The 22,125-nt window shown below is 38.2% G+C and overlaps 2 protein-coding genes across 3 annotated transcripts in view; one reads left to right on the plus strand and one right to left on the minus strand.

Annotated features, from left to right (window-relative positions):
• The window catches only part of PDE3A (phosphodiesterase 3A), a 326,716-nt gene that overhangs the window by 294,421 nt on the left and 10,170 nt on the right, over positions 1-22,125 (minus strand). The window lies entirely within an intron of this gene.
• On the plus strand, positions 11,755-12,058 carry LOC125107040 (adipogenesis regulatory factor-like). Its single transcript, XM_047741640.1, has one exon. The coding sequence runs from the start codon at positions 11,755-11,757 to the stop codon at positions 11,965-11,967; it is 213 nt and encodes a 70-aa protein (XP_047597596.1). The 3' UTR covers positions 11,968-12,058.

Genomic DNA, 22,125 nt, shown 5'->3' on the forward strand with positions numbered 1-22,125 from the left:
AAAAAATCAAATTTCCATTTTATTTAAAAAAAAAAGTCTGTGAATGATCGGCTCAAAAAACTGTAATGTGTTTATAATAGAAATCATAAATCTCTATTAATAAATTTCTTCTATACATTTGGAACAATAAAATATTTTTCAAAATCACTACACTTAAAAATACCAATGTCTGGAGGTGCCTGGGTGTCTCAGTGGGTCAAATGGCTGATTTTTGGTTTCAGCTCAGGTCAAGATCTCAGGGTTGTGGGATCAAGCCCCACGTGGGGCTCATGTTCAGCAGGGAGCCTTCTATGGATTCTTGCTCTCCCTCTCCCTCTATACTTCCCCTCACCTGCACTCATGCTCTCACTCTCTCTCTCAAATAAAAATCTTTATTAAAAAATATCAGTATCTGGGTCCCACTTCAGACCAGTGGATCAGAATCTTTGGTGAGGTGGGGTGGGGAGAGAGGGAGGTTTGGTAAGTGATTTTGCATTTAATATCCCCGAAGATGAGTCTAAATGCAAAATCACTTACCAAAAGATGATTCCAAGGTACAAACAGGGTTCAAAACCCTTAACTGCCCTGGAGGTCCTTTTAGCTCCATACTGCTTAACTTGGGAGTCCCATCTTTCCATTCTCCCAGGAGCAGAACTGCCTGCAAAATTCCAGCCATTTCCTGACCCGATCTCCATAAACCTACAAATGCTATCCACAAAATAGAGATAAGTATGCAATCCTACACTATTGTTGTCCCAATGTCATGAGGAAATGTACACTTAAGATATTCTCTGAATTTCCAAGCATTGTCTACATGTAAATTACTATAATACCTCATTTACTCAAAAACATTTGTTGACCATCCTCATGGCACTAAAAGAAGACAATATGGTTCATGGGAAAAGTGGGCCAATTATACATAGACGCCCCTCCCCATCAAAGACCTCTCTCTTACTTCTATTAAAAATAATTCACAATCTACAGTGAGAAATGTAAGGGCCATAAGAAAATAATAGAGCACTATGGAGATTCAGAGGAAGGATGCCAGTTTGGATGATCAGAAGGTGCATCATGAAGCAGGTGGAAGATGGGTAAATGATTTCATTTACAGTCATTAGATATCAGGACACAGAGATGGGCATTAGAGGCAGGAGACAATACATGCAACAGACACAGGAAGCAAGGTGTATATAGAGGTCTAGCTACCTAATGGGGGGAGAGGATACATGGAGGGACAGAGAGAGCAGAAAACAAAAACCAGTCCAAGCAAGAGAGCAAATGCACTATAAGCCATTCAAACTAGCAAGAAAATTAACGAACAAGGGAAGTAGAAGTTTGAAGAGACTGGAGGGTAGGAAGCACAAATGAGAGAGGGTCAAGAATCCCAAATTAAGAGGTATTCATTTATTTGAAATGCAACTGAGAACTACAAAGTACTTTTTATCAAGGCATTGACAAGATGTTATATTAGGGTTCAACGAAACAGTCATGATTATACTTGTTCAGGAAGGTATAATGTAGTAGTTCAAGAGATGAGTTAATATTCAGAAACCATGAGAACAGGAAGATCAGCTGGGAAACCACCACACAATACAGACACACATTGCTGTACTGTGCTTATTAACTTTACTGCATTGCACAGATACTGTGTTGTTTTTTTAATTGAAGGTTCATAGCAACCCCATGTCAAGCAAGTCTACGGGCACCATTTTTCCAACAGCATTTGCTTACTTCATAGCTCTGTGTCCCATTTTGGTGATCATCACAGCATTTCTAATTTTTTTCATTATTATGTTTGTTACAGTTCTCTGTGATCAGTGATTCTTATTGTTACTTTTGTCATTGTTTTGGGGGTACCATGAACCTTGCCCAAATAAAATACTGAACTTAACAGATAAATGCTGTGTGTATCCTGAGTGTTCCACCAACTAGCCACTGCCCCATGTCTCCCCCTCTCCTAGGGCCTCCCTATTCCCTGAGACACAACAATATTGAAATTAGGCCAATTAATAACCCTACAATGGCCTCTAACTGTTAAAATGAAAGGAAGAGTCACACATCTCTCACTTTAAACCGAGAGCTAGAAATAATTAAACTTAGTAAGGAAGGCATGTCAAAAGCTGAGACAGGCCAAAAGTAGGCCATTTTGTACCAAACAGCTAAGTTGTGAAAGCAAAGCAAACATTCTTGAAGGAAATCAAAAGATCAAGGAGTAATTCAACTTCCAAGTCATATTACTTAAAAAAACACATTTTGTAAGGCTGCCATAGGTGGATATGGGCAAAATAAAGGATTTTTGGAAAGGATTCACCATTCCAGATGCCATTTAAAAACATTTGTGATACATGGGAAAAGATCAAAATATCAACATGAACAGGAGTTTGGAAGAAGTTGATTCCAACCCTCAGGGATCACTTTGAAGGTTCAAGACTTGAGTGGAGGAAGTAACTACAGATGTGGAAATGGCAAGAAAACCAGAATCAGAAGTGGAGCCTGAAGATGGGACTGAATTGCTACAATCTCTCGTTAGAACTTCAATAAATGAGAAGCTGCTTCTTATGGGTGAGCAAAGAAAGTGGCTTCTTGAGATGGACTCAATTCCTGGTGAAGCTGCTGTGAAGGCTGTGGAAAAAGGACTTAGAATATTACATCAACTTTGTTGATAAAGCAGCCACAGACTTTGAGAGGATTGACTCCAATTTGAAAGAAGTTCTTCTTTGGGTAAAATACTATCAAGCAGCATTGCATGCTACAGAGAAATTGCTCATAAGAGGACAAGTCAATTGATGTGGCAAACTTCACTACTGTCTTATTCTAAGTAATGGCCACAGACGACCTTCAGCAACATCACCCTGATTAGTCAGTGGCCATCCACCTGGAGGCAAGACCCTCTACCAGCAAAAAAGAGATTATGACCTGCTAAAAGTTCAGATAATGCCTAGCATTTTTTAGCAGTAATTTTTTTTTTTTTTTTTTTTTTTTGTCAGAGAGAGCGAGCACAGGCAGACAGAGTGGCAGGCAGAGGCAGAGGGAGAAGCAGGCTTCCTCCTGAGCAAGGAGCCCGATGTGGGACTCGATCCCAGGACGCTGGGATCATGACCTGAGCCGAAGGCAGCCGCTTAACCAACTGAGCCACTCAGGCGTCCCTTTTAGCAGTAATTTTTAATGAAGGTATGTACATTGTATTTTTTTAAACATAATGCTATTACGCACTTAACAGACCAGTATCGTGTACACATAACTTTTATATGCACTAGGAAACCAAAACACTTACTTGACTCATTTTATTGAGACACTCGTTTTATGGCAGTGCCTGGAACCAAACCCGAAATACTCTGAGGTATGCTTTTAGTCCACTCAAGCGTCATGTGACTAGGCCATAAACTGGGACAGTAAGAGCAGAAAAGGAAGGGAAGAACCTGACTCAATGATTATCACTTTGAAGAAAGTTACATCCTGTGAATTCCGGCAATGCTTTTGCCGTCCAGTGCAATGGGAACAGGAAGCCTTCAGAGCCAGGTACACCTGGACTCAAATCCAGGCTCTGCCTCGGATAAACAATGAGATCTTGGGTAAGTAACTGATCCTCTCCGAGCTTCAGACACTAATGACACATATAGTTCAGGTCGTCAGGAGAATTAGTTGGGATGGAAAATGCTCAACATATTGAGGAAAAATTAGTAATGGGGAAAAGAGCCAACTATCAAGAGGAATAAAAATACTAACAATGTGAAGGAGTCAAAATGGGCTTTTATAACAAAGTACTCAGCTATGATACTCCACATTCAGCAGCATCGGGCTGTGTCACCCCTTCAGACAGCAGGGGTCTCAAGGCTGTTCACTCTCCAGCAGCTCTCTGGCTTCAGGTAGCAACTCCTTATTTTAAAAATAGAGCTCAGTTGGATGTCACCCGAACACAGGAACAGACCACCAGAAGGTGAAAGATACCTGGAGCCCTGGCTTCTGACCTCATACGTGCTTGGGAAAAGCATCTAGTCAGGGATGGCTCAAAGCAGAAGTGGACACAACAGGACTGAGGGAGAGCTGTGCAAACATTGTAAGCAGAGGACCTGACAAAGCTGCTAAGTTGGAAAGATTAATGTGCCCTTCCCTCTGTCCAATTCAGTCATTCCTAAACAAAATTTTGCTTCATTTGGAATGACTAGGTTGAAAATTAATATGAATATACAATGGAGTGTTTAAAATGATATTCAGAAAAATTTGTAAAAGGGGCACCCGGGTGGCTCAGTCCATTAAGTGTCTGTCTTCAGCTCAGGTCATGATCTTAGGGTCCTGGGATTGAGCCCCAGGACTCAATCCCAGGCTCAATGTCAGGCTCCTTGCTCAGCAGGGGCATCTGCTTCTCCCTCTCCCTCTTCTGCTTAAGTGCACTCTCTATCAAATAAATAAAATCTTCAAAAAAATTTGTAAAAGATTTGCTGAATATGCTTCAACCATCCTTACAATAGTTATGAACTCAGAATACTGGTATACTTGTTCTATAGGTGAAAAAAATAATGTATTCCTTGTTGAAAAAAAATAGTGAAAATCAAAACACTGAATGCTCTTCAATTTATTTCTGTCCATAGTTTGGTTATTTGTTGAGAGGTAACTCTGCTAGACCTCTCCACAAGAAAATAACTAAAATCATAGTATTTTTCAGCTTTTCTAATCCATTCAATAATCTGAATCCTAAATATAATGACCAGCCAAGCAATCAAATTTCCATTTTAACCCAAAATTTACAACAGGTCCTAATTAATGTTTGCCCAAACTGTCTCATGTGTGCCTTTTAATCTCTTCCTATAATCGTTCACCCTTCTATGAGGATATAATTGTTTAGAATCAGTCTGGGAAAAGTCTCCTCATTAAGTAAATGAGCCAAGTCGCCCACATTTGCAGCAGCTCCTTTGTGACTTCATGGTTTTATATTAAAAGTTTCTATTACTGCCATTTTTAAGTAATACAAAAATCTTATTTGTGCATGTGTCTTCACAGCAGCATTATTCATAACAGGCAAAAAGTGAAAGCCACCCAAGTATCCTTCAATAGATAAACAAAATGTGAGGTACACAGCGAAATACTATTTAGCCTTAAAGAAGGAATTCTGACGCTACAACACAGATGAACCTTGAAGACCAGATGCTAAAGGAAGAAAGGCCACAAAGGAATGTAAACACATGACACTGTCATGACATGTATGTCACATGCTTGGCACTGTTGATGTGTAAAATCTGAAGCTGGCAGAATACACAGGGACATTAATTTCGTTGTGCCTCAGTTTCCATAGCTTTAAAATGGGAATAATGATACCAACCTCAAAGAGTACTGATGAGCATTAAGATATAAGACCTGAAACCATAGAACTCCTAGAAGAAAGCATAGGTCTTGGTGATGATTTTTTTAATCTGACACCAAAGTAAAAGCAACAAAAGTGAAACCAAACAAGTGGAACTAAATCAAACTAAAAGGCTTTTGCACAGCCAAGGAAACCATCAACAAAATATAAAGGAAATTTACTGAATGGAAGAAAATGTTTGCAAATTACATATCTGATAAGGGTTCATATCTAAAATATACAAAGAACTCCTACGACTCAATAGCAAAACAAAACAAACAAACAAAAAAGAAACTCAAAACATTCCATTTAAAAATGGCGAGAAGATTTGAATAGACATTTTTCCAAAGACACACAAACAGCCAACAGGTACAGGAAAAGATGCCCAATGTCAGTAATCATCAAGGGACTACAAATCAAAACCACAGTGAGGTATCACCTCACACCCAATAGAATGGCCATTACCAAAAAGACAAAAAATTGCAAGCGTTGGGAAGGAAGCTGAGAAGGAGGAACCTTGTGAACTGCTGGTGGATCTGTAAATTGGTACAGCCACTATGGAAGTACAGAAGAACCTCCAAAAATTAAAAATGGAACTATAGATTCTACTTCTGGGTATTTATCTGAAGAAAACAAAAACAATAAAAGATATATGCACCCCATGTCCATTGCAGCACTGCTTACAATAGCCAACATATGGAAACAACCTAACTGTTCATCAAGAGCTAAATGGATAAAGAAAATGTGGCATCTATTTGCACACACATACACACACAGAATATACACACTGAGCTATAAAAAAGAATGAAATCTTGGGGTGCCTGGGTGGCTCAGGTCATGATCTCAGGGTCCTGGGATCGGGCCCCACATTGGGCTCTCTGCTCAGCAGGGAGCCTGCTTCCCCCTCTCTCTCTGCCTGCCTCTCTGCCTGCTTGTGATCTGTCAAATAAATAAATAAAATCTTTAAAAAAAAAAAAAAGACAACTACCCTATGATCTCACTTATATGTGAAATAGAATATGAAAGAAAAAGGAAAAGAAAAGAGAAAAAAGAGAGGAGAGAGAAGAGAAAAAAGAGAAGAGGAAAAAATGGGGAAAGAGAAAAAGAAAAAGAAACAAAGAAAGAGAAAAACCTCATAGAGACACAGAACAGACTGGTGGTTCTCAGAGGCAGGAAAAAGATGGGGAGTCAGAGGAGAAGGGGGTGCAAAAGGTGTAAAAATAAAAAAAGAATTCATAAATGTCAAGTTCTTGAAAGTTCTTAGAATTTAGCCTGGTTAGAGTAAGCAATACACAGGTTCAATAATAGTTATTATTAGCATCATCATCATCATTTTAGTCAGCCCCTAAAACATCTCTATGGGATACTTAAAAAAAATTATATAACAAAACATAAATTTTAGATTAATTTCTAAGGCCTAATCACATTATGATTTACTTAAGGCCACACAGAGTTAACACATGGCAAAGCAGGGATTTGACTAATTCTAGGCTTTCTGACCATTTTATAGCGGTCAATATTCCCTTTAAAATATGGCAAGCAGAACTGGTCACAAAGCTACAAACCCAGGAGAATTCTGGAAATTATGCTGCCCAAACCAACTCTAATAAAACAGCTAATAGGAGGGAATCAACTCACTGAACTCGTATCCATCCAATCCTTAGTATTTATTCTTTGCTTAAACAGCAATTAGATAAGTCTCCAAATTCTCAAATCATGAAATTATACAATCATTTCTAAAACAAAACTTACAGAATTACATTTTCTCCCATTAAACTTAACATCCTTAGTCTTTGCCCACTGTTCAAGTCTATGCACAATGAAATTTTTATTCTAATCATCCAATTATCTATGCCTTCCAGGTTCTGACAGGTAGACTTTTTTTTTTTTTTTGAAAAATTGTATTTATTGAGAGAAGGAGGAGGAAGGAGCAGGACAGCAGGGGAGGGGCAGAGGGAAAAGCAGACTCCCCACTGAGCAGGGAGGACCCCATGTGAGGCTCAATTCCTGGCCCCTGGAATCATGACCTGAGCCAAAGGACCAACTAAGCCATCCAGGTGCCCCTTGGCATGTGGACATTTAATAATTATGCTTCCTATGTTTTTATTCAAGTATTTAGTAAGCTTCTGAAGAGAAGCTAAGCAAGCAAAGTGTCCTGACTTTGGAGATTCAAGTTATAAATTCTCCTGTGTTCTTCATTCCCTACCTAAACCCAATTTCGGTGGCTTCAGTGACAGCACCACATGCCAACTGGAAGATAAAGGCATCCATATAACCAGCTTTATCATGCCAGTAAAATTTTAATGGGTCCACAGCTTAACCACTTTCAGAAAGGTGACTACAGAGGGAAACCAACTAATGGAGATAAACCAGCAAAAGGCTAACTATAAATTAGAAAACGGATGGTTTAACATGTGTCATAATCCTTAACACACTGAGAAACTATGAGGGTCTGTTGTTGTACAATCTGTTTTTTTCTATTGCAAAAGGAATATATTTTTTGAAAAACATTTAAACGATAGAGAAGACCATAAAATTACCAAAAAAAAAAAGACCTTTTTCTTTTTAACAAACCTCATTGCTTCCTTAAGAATAACATGCTTCCTTAAATTACAGAAAAATCCTTATGATTCATTCAAGAAATTCACCTCTACTGATAATATTTCTACCATCTCATTCCGTATATAACCATATAAATCCTACATGACCAATCTCAAATTGCATTCTAAAATAACAGTAGCTACCATTTATTGAACATGTAAGACTTTCTATGTTGCAAACATCATTTAACTTATGAAAACAAGCCTATAAGGTAGTATTTACTCGCCACCTTGTATAAATGGATATATTCAGTCCCAGAGGGATTAATCACTTTACCCAAGGCCAGACGGCTAATAAATGACTGGCGTAAAGATCGGAACCCAAGCTGATAACAAAAGCTATGTCTTAATCACTGCACTACTTGAATTCCTCTGTCAATAGATCCTGCTCCTGCTATTTTCACACTTAGAATAAGAAAGAATTCAATTTCCATTTACTTCACCTTCCTGTCCATAGAGAGTAATAAAAATAAATGTACAATACTCTAAAATGTTTCTCAATCTTAGCACTATTGACCTTTTTTGGCAGATAGTTCTTCAGGGGGATGCCCTATGCAGTTACAGGAAGTTTAACAGCATTCCTGGCTTCTACCTAGGAGATGCATGTTGGTATCACCCCTCAGATCCTAATAACTGAAAATACCTTCAGATTTTTGCCAAACGTTCCCTGGGGGTAAAAACTGGGACTGCACTTGATAAGCAATGCAATACTCTAAAACTTTAGAAACAGAGAATAAGAATAACTAACTCAAGTTCTGATACATTTACATTTTAATGTCGAACGTTCTATGAAGATTACAATTATAGAATTTGGCACTTCTAGAAGAATATGTGGAGTTCTACACAATTACAATGTTTTTCTGACACCTAATGTGTTATACAAATAAATATTTAAATTAGATAAAAACATTTCAGATACAATTCTTTAGTTTAGCAGTCTGTGTTACTCAATGTTAAATAAAGTAAACCACTAACTGGTGCTACAAAGAGGTTTTTATTTATCTCAACTCCAGAAAAAGTAATTCATACCACCTTTAAGGAAGAGAGGCCTTTTTAGAACTTCTAGTGCTCAGAGTATACCTGAGTGACTCAGTCATTAGGCATCAGCCTTTGGTTCAGGTCATGCTCTCTGGGTCCTGGGATCCAGCCCCATGTCGGGCTTTGTGATCAGCAGGGAGTCTGCTTCTCCCTCTCCCTCTGCATACCATTCCCCCTGCTCCTATTCTCTCTCTCAAATAAATTTTAAAAATCTTTTAAAAAATAGCTCATCTTTATTAAAAAAAAAAAAAAAAAAAAAACTTGCAATGCCCAAGCTATGCCTCATTTTGTATGATTTCCCTGTAAGTTACAAGCATGAACTCATAATCTATAGAAAATAAATGGGGTGCCTGGGTGGCTCAGTGGGTTAAAGCCTCGGCCTTCAGCTCAGGTCGTGGTCTTGGGGTCCTGGGATCGAGCCCCGCATCGGGCTCTCTGCTCAGTGGGGAGCCTGCTTCCCTCTCTCTCTCTCCTCCTGCCTCTCTGCCTACTTGTGATCTCTCTCTGTCAAGTAAATGAATAAAATCTTTAAAAGAAAAAAACAAAAAAAGAAAATAAATAATGAAGCATAACCTTATGGGAAAAAAATATATGAAACAGTCTACCATCCAAGTTTAGAAAATCAGTAATTAAAATCAAACGTAAAATCTAAATAACCTATAAAAATGGAGACAAATATAGACTCTTGCAAGACTATTTCACTGATGTCAAATGAAACTCCTGAAAAGGCCCTTCCTCTAGGCTCTATTTATGTAAATACCTCCTTACAGGAACTTTGTACAGGAAAGTAAATGCTCACTTGGTCCACAAATTAGGTTCATGTGCTTCCTGGATCAAATTTATAGAGCTATGATTTGCAAGCTTTCCCCCCCCTCATTTCCACATACCTGATGTCTATGACATTGGCGGGGGGGGGGTGTCTCCCTAGTGAGAACATGTCATACATAGTCAAGGGTAGGTCAGAGTTTAAAAAGCCTACTTACTATGTGATCATCACCTTCACAGGAGACCAAGAGGCATTGTTATTGCCATCTCAAAGAGCTCCACCTAGGATAAAAAGTCCATTTTGCCATTCAAAGTACCATCTTATGCTGATAATATTTCCAAGGGCACCCATAATTTGGTGCATCAAAGCTCATGCTACAATCTTGACCATCTTCCTCTTTTTATCTGAATCAAACATTTTAGATCTATATAGCATGATAAATTTATCAAACTTTTTAACAACTGTATTAAATATGATGTACAAAATCATGGACAAATGTCATATTTCCATACTGGTTCCGTACCAATGAGAACCTAGGGCATTATTAAACTTGCTTCAGATCTCTATCATGTTAAATGTCTGCTCTGAATGAAGAGAAAGCAGGTAAATGCAATTATTTTAAATCCCTAAAACTTGGCCAAGTTTCACATACACAGTGTTACTTCCTCTCACTTTTCATTATTCTAACCACACATAAATCACCAGAAAATACTCAATATGGCAGAAACCTTGACCATCTTCCTCTTTTCATCTGAATCAAACAAGAGCAGAAGGTCCAAAGTACCAAAGACACAATACAGAGTTTAGTGTTAACCCAGGTGAAAGTCTTTGAAGTTTTAGCTGACTAAAAATTAGACACACATCTGTAGATTATTTTGCTAACCAAAAAAAAAAAAAGCAAATGTAGTCTTGGTGTACATTAAAGATCTTTCTCTTGAGATGAGTGGTTTGTTTTTGGCATGTTACAGGTCACACATCTTCTTACCTATCCACCCATATTTTGATACAGTTGAGGTCTAGATTGGTGCTTGGGCAAATATGTGTTAAACAAAGGTCTAGATTATTTTGATATGAAAAAGGAGACAGCCCACAGTGCTTTGTTCCAATTAGACCACATTTAAACTATTGTACCAGGTTCCAGACTTCTCAATTTCAAAAGACCACGATTTTCAAAAAGACAAAGAGGGGGAAGGGAGAGGAAGAGCGGAAATGCTATGGAAGGGAACTTAGTTCCCCACCATGGTAGAGATCAAGCAAAAGCTTAAAGAGGATAATTTGTTAGGAATTTTATAAATTTGGCTCTACCTTTAATTTCCCTCCAACTCGAGGATATAACAGCAGTGATGCTTTCTAGGAAAAGGAACACATACACGAACAGGAAAAAAGATCTCCAAAAATCCACTATGATACGTAAAAACCAGTTCAGAAGAACACCGAGAGCAATGAAGTGTTTTACCAGGTGAGGAAGTTTACTAAGTGGACAAAGAATAGAAGTCACCCTGCACTTAAGAAACTTGACCTATAGTGCGTCACCTAATATGTTCTACATACATGTAATATATATTTACAAAGACAAAGCATTTATCTAAAGACAAATCATTGTAAGCATTTAGAAATACCAAGAAATACAAAAAATACAAGAAAAATGCCAAAGTGGGAACTCAACCTAATTTACCAAGGTTAACAGCTCTAGACTGCCTAGATTATCTCAATTGGCAAGATAATTTTTAACTAATTACACCACCGGGCATTTGAGGATAAGAAGCTTGACCAAGTACTTTTAGAGTGCAATCGGGGGTTAGCACGTAAATCACCCAAGAATCTCAGAGAATTGCACTAGAGCTACAGTCTATATTGAGCTCAATGAGTCTGTATTGACTCATCGGTAAAATCAACACCAAGAGTACAATGTTGTCCGCCCTGCAAGATTTAGGACCAATTTAAAAACTAATCTTAGAAGGTGAACAGGATTTAACATCGCTGCCGCTACGTTAGACGACCGCACAGACCCCCCCCGCCCCCCCCCCGCAGCCATGGCCAGCAAGGGCTTGCAGGACCTGAAGCAGCAAGTGCAGGGGGCGGCCCAGGAAGCATCCGCCCAGCAAGTGGTGGATCAGGCCACAGAAGCAGGGCAGAAAGCCATGGACCAGGTGGCCAAGTCCACCCAGGAAACTATCGACAAGATTGCTAACCAGGCCTCCGAGACTTTCTCAGGTTTTGGGAAAAAATTAGGCTTCATGTCATAACAGCAGGGAGACATGGATGCCTCCTTCCAGGCTCTCAGCTCTGGCAGGCCCTTGGCCTGCTGCCTTATTAAAGCACTTGTTCCTAAAAAAATAAATAAATAAATAAAAACTAATCTTAAATACAGTGATTGTCATTGTACTTCTTACAATGACCAAAGCCTATAACCTTTCTGTGTTTGCAGTTATAGACTGGACACAAGAGGCTTCTGGTTCTTTTTAAAAAGTGTGTACATACTGGGCAAGGGAACACAATGACCAAATGTAACTCAGATATTAAAATAGCTTTTGTGAACAAATGAAATGGGGCCCCTTCCAACAAACAAGGGCACATGAGGTTGCAAAAGTAACCTACATCCATTACGTCCAAATCTCACACACACACACACACACACACACACTCATTTTTCCTTCCTCGCTCTGAATGTAAAAACAAACACACATCAACCTTCCGATGCTTCTTCTCCCCAAAAAGGGCATCACAGTATTTCCAGTTTCCCAGATCCACAAACTAAAGGATCTTTCATGTACCCTGTTACAATTTCCACCATCAATCACTGACTAATCCTGCCAATCCTTTGTTTTTTTCTTAAACCGCCTCTCCTTCCCGATCACAGCTCTTCTAATAAGCCCCACTGTCCCTAACCATAACTCTTACAATAGCCTCTCACATGTCTCCCCAAAAACATAAGTTTGTCTGTCATCTGATCCACTGCCATCGAAACTGTGTTTCATCCATTGGCAACACTCTCTGGTTAAAAAAACTTAATAACTTTCAGGGCAGACAAAATAATGTTCCTATTCGAAGGCCTAATCTTGAAACACTCCATTATTCATTCCCCTATCTCCATCCCTCTCTATCTTATCTCTTAGAAATTTCCCACCATCCCACCCCTCCTCCATCAGCAAAGGCTAGGCTATCTGTTGTTTTTTTTTTCGTTTTTTTTTTTTTTTTTTTTTTTATGAACATTAAATGTATTATTTGTTTCAGGGGTACAGGTCTGTGACTCCTCAGTCTTACACAATCCACAGCACACACCATAGCACATACCCTCCCCAGTGTCCATTACCCAGCCACCCCATCCCTCCCATACTTCCCCCCATCCCCAACTCCCCCACCCCCCAACCCCGCCCGGGGCTCCAGCAACCAAGGCAGAGGATCGTAGGGGAAAATGAAACCAGAGAGGGAGACAAATCTTAAGAGACTCTTAATCTCAGGAAACAAACTGAGGGTTGTTGCAGGCTATCTGTTCTATCTTTTCCAGAAAGCAACCTCACTCCACACCTGGCAGTCCAGGTGTGAGGCATCCAGTCTCACAAGAGCTGCCTTTTCTCTCCCTCCTTCACTCTGGACTTCATGTCCACAGGGGAAATACAGTGAAACAGCCCTGCAGTGACATTCCTGTAATCATATGCTGGGCTTTTTCCTTCTTTTTTAGATACCTTCTTTACATTCTACAAGAGTTGACTCCAGTCAGCTTTTTATTCCTATAAACACTAAAAAAGGTGGAAAATAAATCCAGAAGAGAAGTCAAGAGAGGAAGGGAAGACAGAATTTTACCAGAAGTCCATGTTAAGAAGGTGATGGTATTTGAGCATTAAATTTAGCTCTGACCTTTCGGCAGTGCAACGTTCTCATGACTTTGTGTATTTCAAAGTATGCATCACTTTGCACTACAATCCTTTCTTACTGTTGTATCCTCACTATATGTGGGAGGGGTGGCAAGGGTGGTCCTCTCTGACACTTCCACCCTCTCTGGCATGTTCTGGGCACTCTTCAAACATTCCAAAATATTTTTAAAAATTTTTTTAAAAATTTAAAAAAAAAAAAAAAAACATGAACAGAGTAAGTTTTCCAAGGAAAATCTGCACCAGCCAGGGATCCATAGTTGGAGTCTAGGAACTAACTAGGCTAAAGGTGACTTTCCCAGAAGGAACATGAAGCTTCCTTACTTTACCAGTAAGTACTAGTATTCTGATCTCCCTTACAATTAAATTCTCCCATATAAATTAATAACCTGACATCCTGATTCACGAGCTGTAATTTTATTAGTGTGCCTTAGCAATGAATAACCTCTGGTTCTATAGAAAAAGGGCATCTCTGCCCCACAAGGCTGATATCTGGATTCTAGCCAAATGCTAACCTCAGTGCCAAAACCAACACCCCTTCCCCCACCCTTAACACACACACACACACACACACACACACAGGACAGAGAAATGCCTACCAGTCTCTGTCACCTTACCTCAGCCATCTCAAATATAGTCAGCTCATGCTAATCTACTTACTCTCTTTGGATAGAACATTAAAAAGAAGATGGAATGCTTGAGTCAGGTTTTTTGCCCTTTTTCTTATTTATTTATTTATTTTTCTGTTTAAACACCATCTCTGACTCTATCATATTTATTTCTGCAGATTTTTTTTGGAGGTGGACAGCGGTCTGAGACCACACTGTATTTTTTAAGGTAGTTATAAAACTGGTTTAATATTCCTAAGCTTAGTTTCACATAAATTTACAGTTCTTCAAATGAGAAAGCCTGGTAATAATCCAAGTGGTGGAAGTCATTTTTAAAATATTACATACACACTACTTTTTCCCCTTTCTTCATTTATTTAAGGAAATAATAACAAATGAAAATATATAAAGTTCCCTTGTCGTATGCAGGAAATGCAAAGAATAGTCAACAAAATCCCGATAAGCAAAATTGAAATTAATCAATATTATACACAGTGTAACTCAGAGGCAGAAAAAGCAAAGTATAAAAACATTTCTGGGGGTGCCTGGGTGGCTCAGTGGGTTAAAGCCTCTGCTTTCGGCTCAGGTCATGATCTTAGGGTCCTGGGATCGAGCCCCGCATCGGGCTCTCTGCTCTGCGGGGAGCCTGCTTCCTCCTCTCTCCCTGCCTGCCTCTCTGACTACTTGTGATCTCTCTCTCTGTCAAATAAATAAAATCTTTAAAAAAAAAACAACAAAACATTTCTGCATACAAGTGATGGATACAATTTTTAAGTATTATAAAATAAAAAGGCTTATATTTATAGACTATACATAAACTACCAGGAAAATTATACTGTGTATTTAATAAACACTTTGGTACATGTAATTCTTTCAGGCAAACTTTTTTTTTAAGGTTCATTACTTTGAAAAACAATCATTATGAAGTTGATTTTTATTTGCAACTGTACTGGCCTGATAATGAAGTAGGCTCAGTACTGTCCTTATGTATGTTGTTTTTTTTTTTTAAGATTTTATTTATTTATTTGACAGACAGAGATCACAAGTAGGCAGAGAGGCAGGCAGAGAGAGAGGAGGAAGCAGGCTCCCTGCTGAGCAGAGAGCCCGATGCGGGGCTCGATCCCAGGACCCTGGGATCATGACCTGAGCCGAAGGCAGAGGCCTTAACCCACTGAGCCACCCAGGCGCCCCATCCTTATGTATGTTTTACAAAGAATTTTTCCTCCTTAGTAGAACATGATTTGTTTTCATGTTCATCTCAACATATACAGAATTAGTTTTCTTGCCACCTTTTACCCTAAAATAGGCCTTTGTAAAAAATGAAGCCCATTTCCAAATATATACACATATTTCAGGGCACATGTATATTTTTCCAGAAAACTATACTTCCAGGCCAAGTTACAAAAATTGTGTATATGTCAATCTAGGGCTTCAGGGACCCACTGTGGGGGACCACAGACCAGCTGAACATCCAGTCTTCTATGAAAACTTCAGTTTCTTCAGCCATCTGGGTCAAGAATCAGGAATGTAAAGCTGCACTTCACAGTTTTATTAAAGGCCACATGACCACTCAATAAAGCATTTGGAGTTGTTATTTTCCTGCCTATAAGTCCAACAACTAATAGGCAAGTGGCCCCCAAAATGGTCTGTGATCACATGGAGAGGAACGATGTCAAATGACTACATATGTGTTCAGGGTTAAAAACTTAAAAAAATACAGAAAACAGAAAAATAAATAAAAATCACCCATGATACCCTCATGCAAACAACAATAACTACTTTGACACCCATCCTTTCTGTTATGCATTTTGTTGGTACAAGGGATAGCGTGCCATACCCTCAGATTTGTTTCCCAGTTTCCCTCTCTACTCATCAAAATATTTTTCCATGTGATTAAAACTCTCCATTTCACATGTTATTTTACATCCCATCTTTTATTGCTCCCAAGCAGTATGTAAAATATTTCATAATCAGATATCAATCACAGTGTAGAGTCAGCAAACTCTGAAAAGTTGCAGGACAATCAGGCGATCATAACTTAAATATTTATATAGCACCTATCACTGAAGTGCTCTGGAGGTTGACAAATAGTCTGAGTTAATATGACAACAAAATAGAAGTATTTCCTCTATAGGAAGGTGTGGGATGAATTGGCAACATGCCTTTAGATAAAATGGGATCTACCACACTATCCAAAGACTAATAAGAAGAGAAAGACTTGAATTTTCTTTAAACAGTCCAATGTTTTTGTTCTGTTAGAGGTTAAGATGTTAAAGCATCCACAAACACAGCTGTTTAGGAGAGAGAGCATGAGAAGGATGCATTATTAAAAATTTATTTTACAATAAAAAGACATTTATAGAAGAGTAAAATTTCAAAACCGACCTTTATCATACTGAATGTTATAACACCCTAACCAACTAATAACTTTTGAAGAGATCAAGATACTTGATTGGAATTTGTTTCAATGTAAGGAAATCTGACAGTTTTCCTTAATGTTGGATTTATGATTTGTACATCCTCTGAAAAGCAAGGACAGAACGTAAACTGGGAAAGGAAAAAAATTGAACCAATCAGATTTTTTAAAGAGAAATGAAGATAAATAGATAGCTAGATAGATAAATACTCCCTTAATATTATGCTGTTGAATACAAGAGAAAAACATTAAAGGAACTCTCTTCCTACCCTCAAAGAGAAGTTCAGCCAGTCAATACCAATCTTGGTGGTATTGCCTTCAATATACATTTCCCACTAACACTACCTGTTGGTCTAATTCCCAGTCCTACCTGGATTATTGCAATAGCCTTCTCCCTTCTTCCATCCTAAAACCTCTTCACACTCAACACACAAAGCCTGAGAGATCCTATTCATCATAGATCTGATTACATCTTTTCTCTACTGAAAGCCTTTCATTGACTTCCCACTCTGCTTGGACCAACAGCTTTGTAAGGACTCCCCGTGGTCTACTGATCCACTGGCCCTCTCCCATCTCCTCTCTGACATCTCCTCCTCCACCATGGATGAGAAAACCAGAGAATGTTCAGTGACCAAGTTGGGGGGAAGAGATGACTACCAACACAAGGAATTTCTGAATTGAAGCCAATGATGGTACAGTAAGATGATGTGGGACCCTTGCTCTTACCAAGGTCAAACCAAAATAAACATCTCAGACTAGATTGAGAGATCATTCAATATGTGGGAAAATCTGGAAAAGTGGTCTGAGTATTGAGGCCTAGAGTTGAGTCCTGTGGGAGCTGGTAAAAAGAGACAGCATCTAGAGAATTATTTTCGTGTGATAAAGTAAACAACCGGTACCTTCCACCAAGGCCATTGCTGAGCCTGCACTGTCCTAGCTACTTTGCAGAGATTATAGGCAGGAAGTCCCTGTTGAGAATAATAGTACCCTTGGTAAGTTATGGGAAAAAGGAAAGGTATGACTGGAATTCTACCATGAAAAAATGAAGCAATAAATTCTGAGAAATCTGTTTTTCATAACAAAATACAGGTTAAGACAGCAGCTAGTGGACAAGTTTCGGATGCAATTATAAGACACGTGATCCCAAGTTTGACACTCAACAGCATCATCAGCCATTTTTGCCAACATGATCAAAAAGACCAATTTTCCTAAATATCTCCCTTCATCCTTTTTCATTCAAATCATGTTCTTTGGAAGCACCTGTCACCATCTTTGTCAGATTTTCCTCTTTCCGCTGTTAATATGGCTAGCTCCGCAAGCTCTTCATTTGTTGGTGGCTGTGATCATGATATAAGTCTAATATTTAATTAACTTCCAAAAAACCTCCATGTTTCGTAAGACTTACAAATCTGTTTTTTTAATCAAATGTAAATTTATATTTCCTGATATAAGCCCACAACCTTCAATGACACGGTCCTAATAGGTAGTCAGACACCGATCTTGTTCAGTTGGGAGGTATATCAGACAAGAACCAATGTCCATTATTTCCACTAATTTTATCTTCATACCTTAAAAAATAGGCTGTATTATTCCCATCATATGATAGGATTATTAAAGTTCAGAAAGTTGAAGAAACTTGTACACACTACAAAGCCTTGACTTGTCTTCGTGCATATACTCTTTCTACCTAACATTTTTACAGCAACTGATTTTTATTTCAGCTTTATAACAGCCACATGAAACAGGCAGAAAATTTGTTATTCCTATCTTATAGAAGAATAAATTGATATGTAGAGTGGTCAAATAATTCCTCTGGGTTTCCTCAATGGGGAAATCAAAATGAAAGTTTTACGAATGTCATGGGTTCATGAACTATAATCTGCGTGTATGTATAGACAAAGGTTTTCCCACAATGCTAAATCAATCACTTTTTAACTATCTGTTTACTCAGACTGCAAAAGGCAGGACTTTGTCTAGTTTTAGGAGACATAAATTTATAGTCCCATGTCTCTCCACTGAGGTAACTAGAGTGCACCTTAAAACCTTAGGTTTCTGGACCCCGCTCTATACATAACTAAATCAGAGTATCTGACCATGGGACCTAGGAATTATCATTTTATTAGGCTTCTCAGCTAATTTTTATTCACATGAAATTTGAGAACTATAACATGCAGCTAGATTTAGAAAGTACCAGATGATGGGGAGGTCAGGCCATCTCTTCACAGATTTTTAAGGCATCTGAAGGAACCCTAAAAATCTATGAATCAGAAACATGGAAGGTTGGAATTCATAAAATAATCATTAACATGGCATTATAACTATATAAAATTAAGTAACACCAGAGAAAGAGAAGCTAAGAATCTAGGCTTAAGATATCTAGAATGTGACAAATTATCAATGTGAAATAAAGAGAGGCCTGGATGTTCAATAAAATACACTTGTTTGCTGACCTTTTTAATCAATCTGGTCACGTAAGAGGTAAAAATTCACACAAGATTGCCATAAGGGTACATTTGTAAGTCACAGAGATAAATGCACTGAAGAAGAAAAGAGATGTTTCAAAAGGTAATAATGTCAGGAAAGTTCATGAACAGCATTAGGGCTTCTGAAAAATAATCTAAGTGCTTTTGGTCTAAAGACAGATTCCAACCCAATGCATGGCTGGACTGCCTGCCCAGTGTCCAGGAGTGACTCTCTTGGGGTCTTCTCCTCTTTCCAATGCACGAGAAGTTCTAGATTTTCAGTACACCGGTGTTATTTCCCCAGAAGACAATAATATCTTTTTTAGCTGAAGAATTATTGTTTTGATTTTGATCCAAACTTCTTTCTGCTCAAGCAAATGCTAGCCTTAATTTCTTCCACTCAGTCACTGTACTCATTCAGTGCCACTTCTGAGTGGCACTTTTTTTAGATAACTTACTTAATCGGTGTTCATTTATATCTGTACCCAACATTTCCAACCAAATTCTCACACTTTTCATTTAGGACTACTTAATTCCTTACAGAAGTTCCACTGAAAACATTTAAAAGCTCTAGCTGTCATTCTCCAAAGGGGTTAAAAACTGATCCGATTATTAAAGTAAAAAATAAATAAAGAGAAACAGACAAAATGAGGCTACTGCCTTCAAAACTGTGCTATAATTTAGGCCCTGTTTATCTGACAAAAACAATTCCAATTACAGCAAAAACAAATCATTAAGAGTATAAACAGACACTCTTCAAATTGGTACAGACATACACAGCTAGCTTCCTGTTCCAAAATGAAAATATAGTCAAAAGACTTGTTTCTAAATTTTTTATTAATATGTCAAATTTAAAATGTCTTGTTTACAAAAATATATTTTGATTATTTCAAAATATGAATTTATAACTAAATTCTTAGTTTGTCATCTGTTTTTCAAATGGAAATGTTCAGATTTTTAAAAAATAACATACTCAAAGAAATCTCAAACTCTGATAGTTTTTAGTAACAGAAACTTTAAAAAAAAAACCTACTATGAGACCATTGGACACCCACAGAGTAAAAGAAACTTGCCTCTGTAAAATAGAGTTGGTAATAACTTTTTTCCCCTAAACCCTGCACTTCTAGTTTATCTAAAGGCATGATAACCTGCCTACCTTAGTCAAAAGAGAGGCTTCTTTTTTTTTTTAGTGAAAGGCTTTAACAATATCTCTATAGTAAGCATTAAAACTACAGCAACAAAATATTCTTATTTGTCTTAAAACTTTCTATTTTAGGGGCGCCTGGGTGGCTCAGTGGGTTGAGCCTCTGCCTTCGGCTCAGGTCATGATCTCAGGGTCCTGGGATCGAGCCCCACATCGGGCTCTCTGCACAGCGGGGAGCCTGCTTCCCCCTCTCTCTCTGCCTGCTTCTCTGCCTACTTGTGATCTCTCTCTCTCTGTTGAATAAATCAATAAAATCTTAAAAAAACTTTCTATTTTAGCAAGTCAATTTCTATCAAACAATTGACTGAATAATTGAAAACTTATCATTTCCATAAGACCCTTGTGCAGATTTTTCAGTTCATCTGGACTCCAAAATTATGCTACCAAACTTCTAGATTCTTTAGCACAAGTGGACGAGCACTGCAGTTGGGTGATATTTTAAATAAGCTTACTTCATAAAGCCACATCTGGAAGCAACGGGCTCAAAACAGATTTTGTAATGGAGCACAATTAAAAGACAAAATAGAGATAGATTTACTTTACGTTAGCCATTTCAGTATATACGGCTATTTGATAGGACACTCTAACAAAATACCCACTACTAGTGTAAAAGGGAGGCAGAAGAACACCTGGGCAGAAAGTGATGGGAACAAAGAAAGTCAACATTGATTTTTTTCTCAATTACTTTGTAGGGTGAACATGAAAGAGACTTCAATTGTTATTTTTCTAAAAAATGCACCTAATTTCAAAGCTCATTTTAAACTTTACACTGCAATGATCTTGGTGGTAGCTTTGGTTATTTTCAGTTAGGAATGAGCTAAAAATAAATATCTAGGACTCATGCTGAAAGTGGGATTTCCTCCCAGTAAGTGCACAGGCAAATTCAGCCCCTTATCTGACACATGCAAGAGAATATTTTTTAGAGGAATGAAAATACAAATACATTAAAAAAAAAATCTAAGTTCAGAGACTAGCTGATGAACTCTTTCTTTTCTTCTCTCCATAAAAATTCACTTAAACCAGTTTAATCACCAGCTCCATCTCAGCAGATTAGGGAGATAAGTATTTCAGATTTAAAGTCATTTATTTCTCTGCCATCCATTTAACCTGCCAGCCAGCACCCACAATGAGCAAGGCACTGGGCCAGAATTTTCGAAAGGGAGTCTTTTATGGCTGAGAAGAGAAGGCTTAAAAGTGTGATTCTTTTATAATGAAAACTGTCGTGATTAAGATCGGACTTTAGTTCCTCAGCCTAGAAAGCACATTTTGAAGGCAGCCTCGGCAACTCAACAGATTCTTGATTTCCAAACTTCCCGAGAGACTACTGCAGGGTCAGGACCCCAAAACACAGACCTCCCAACAAGAGGATGCTTTAAATCCCACTGCCTCCTTGAGAAGCATGTCCTACGTGGACCTGTTAACTTGATCATATGCAACACTTAGTTTAAAAATAAGACATATTTCTTGTATTTGCATTCAGGCTAGTTGAACAATGTCCTAACAATGCTGACTCCACATGAGCGGCCACAAAATGAAGCATCACTTCCCCACCCCCCTGCAAATAATATTTCTAATGACTTCAAACTTCCATTAGGTTGATTTAAGTGGATTATACCTGGAGAGGGGGAAACACTTGCCACAGACATATCATAAATATTCAGTTATTTAAACTTACTTCAGAAGATGGAAAATTTTTATTAAAATCCTATTAAATCAAAACCACAAGCTTCTTGCACAAAATTAGTTCAATATTCTGACAAGGTACAGTGGGGTATGGGATCGAAAGGCATTCTGTAAATTTTCAACACACTTTGAGGGAGAAGAATCTGCTAGGTTAAAAAC

Source organism: Lutra lutra, chromosome 8, assembly GCF_902655055.1.
Source record: "Lutra lutra chromosome 8, mLutLut1.2, whole genome shotgun sequence".
Taxonomy (NCBI): domain Eukaryota; kingdom Metazoa; phylum Chordata; class Mammalia; order Carnivora; family Mustelidae; genus Lutra; species Lutra lutra.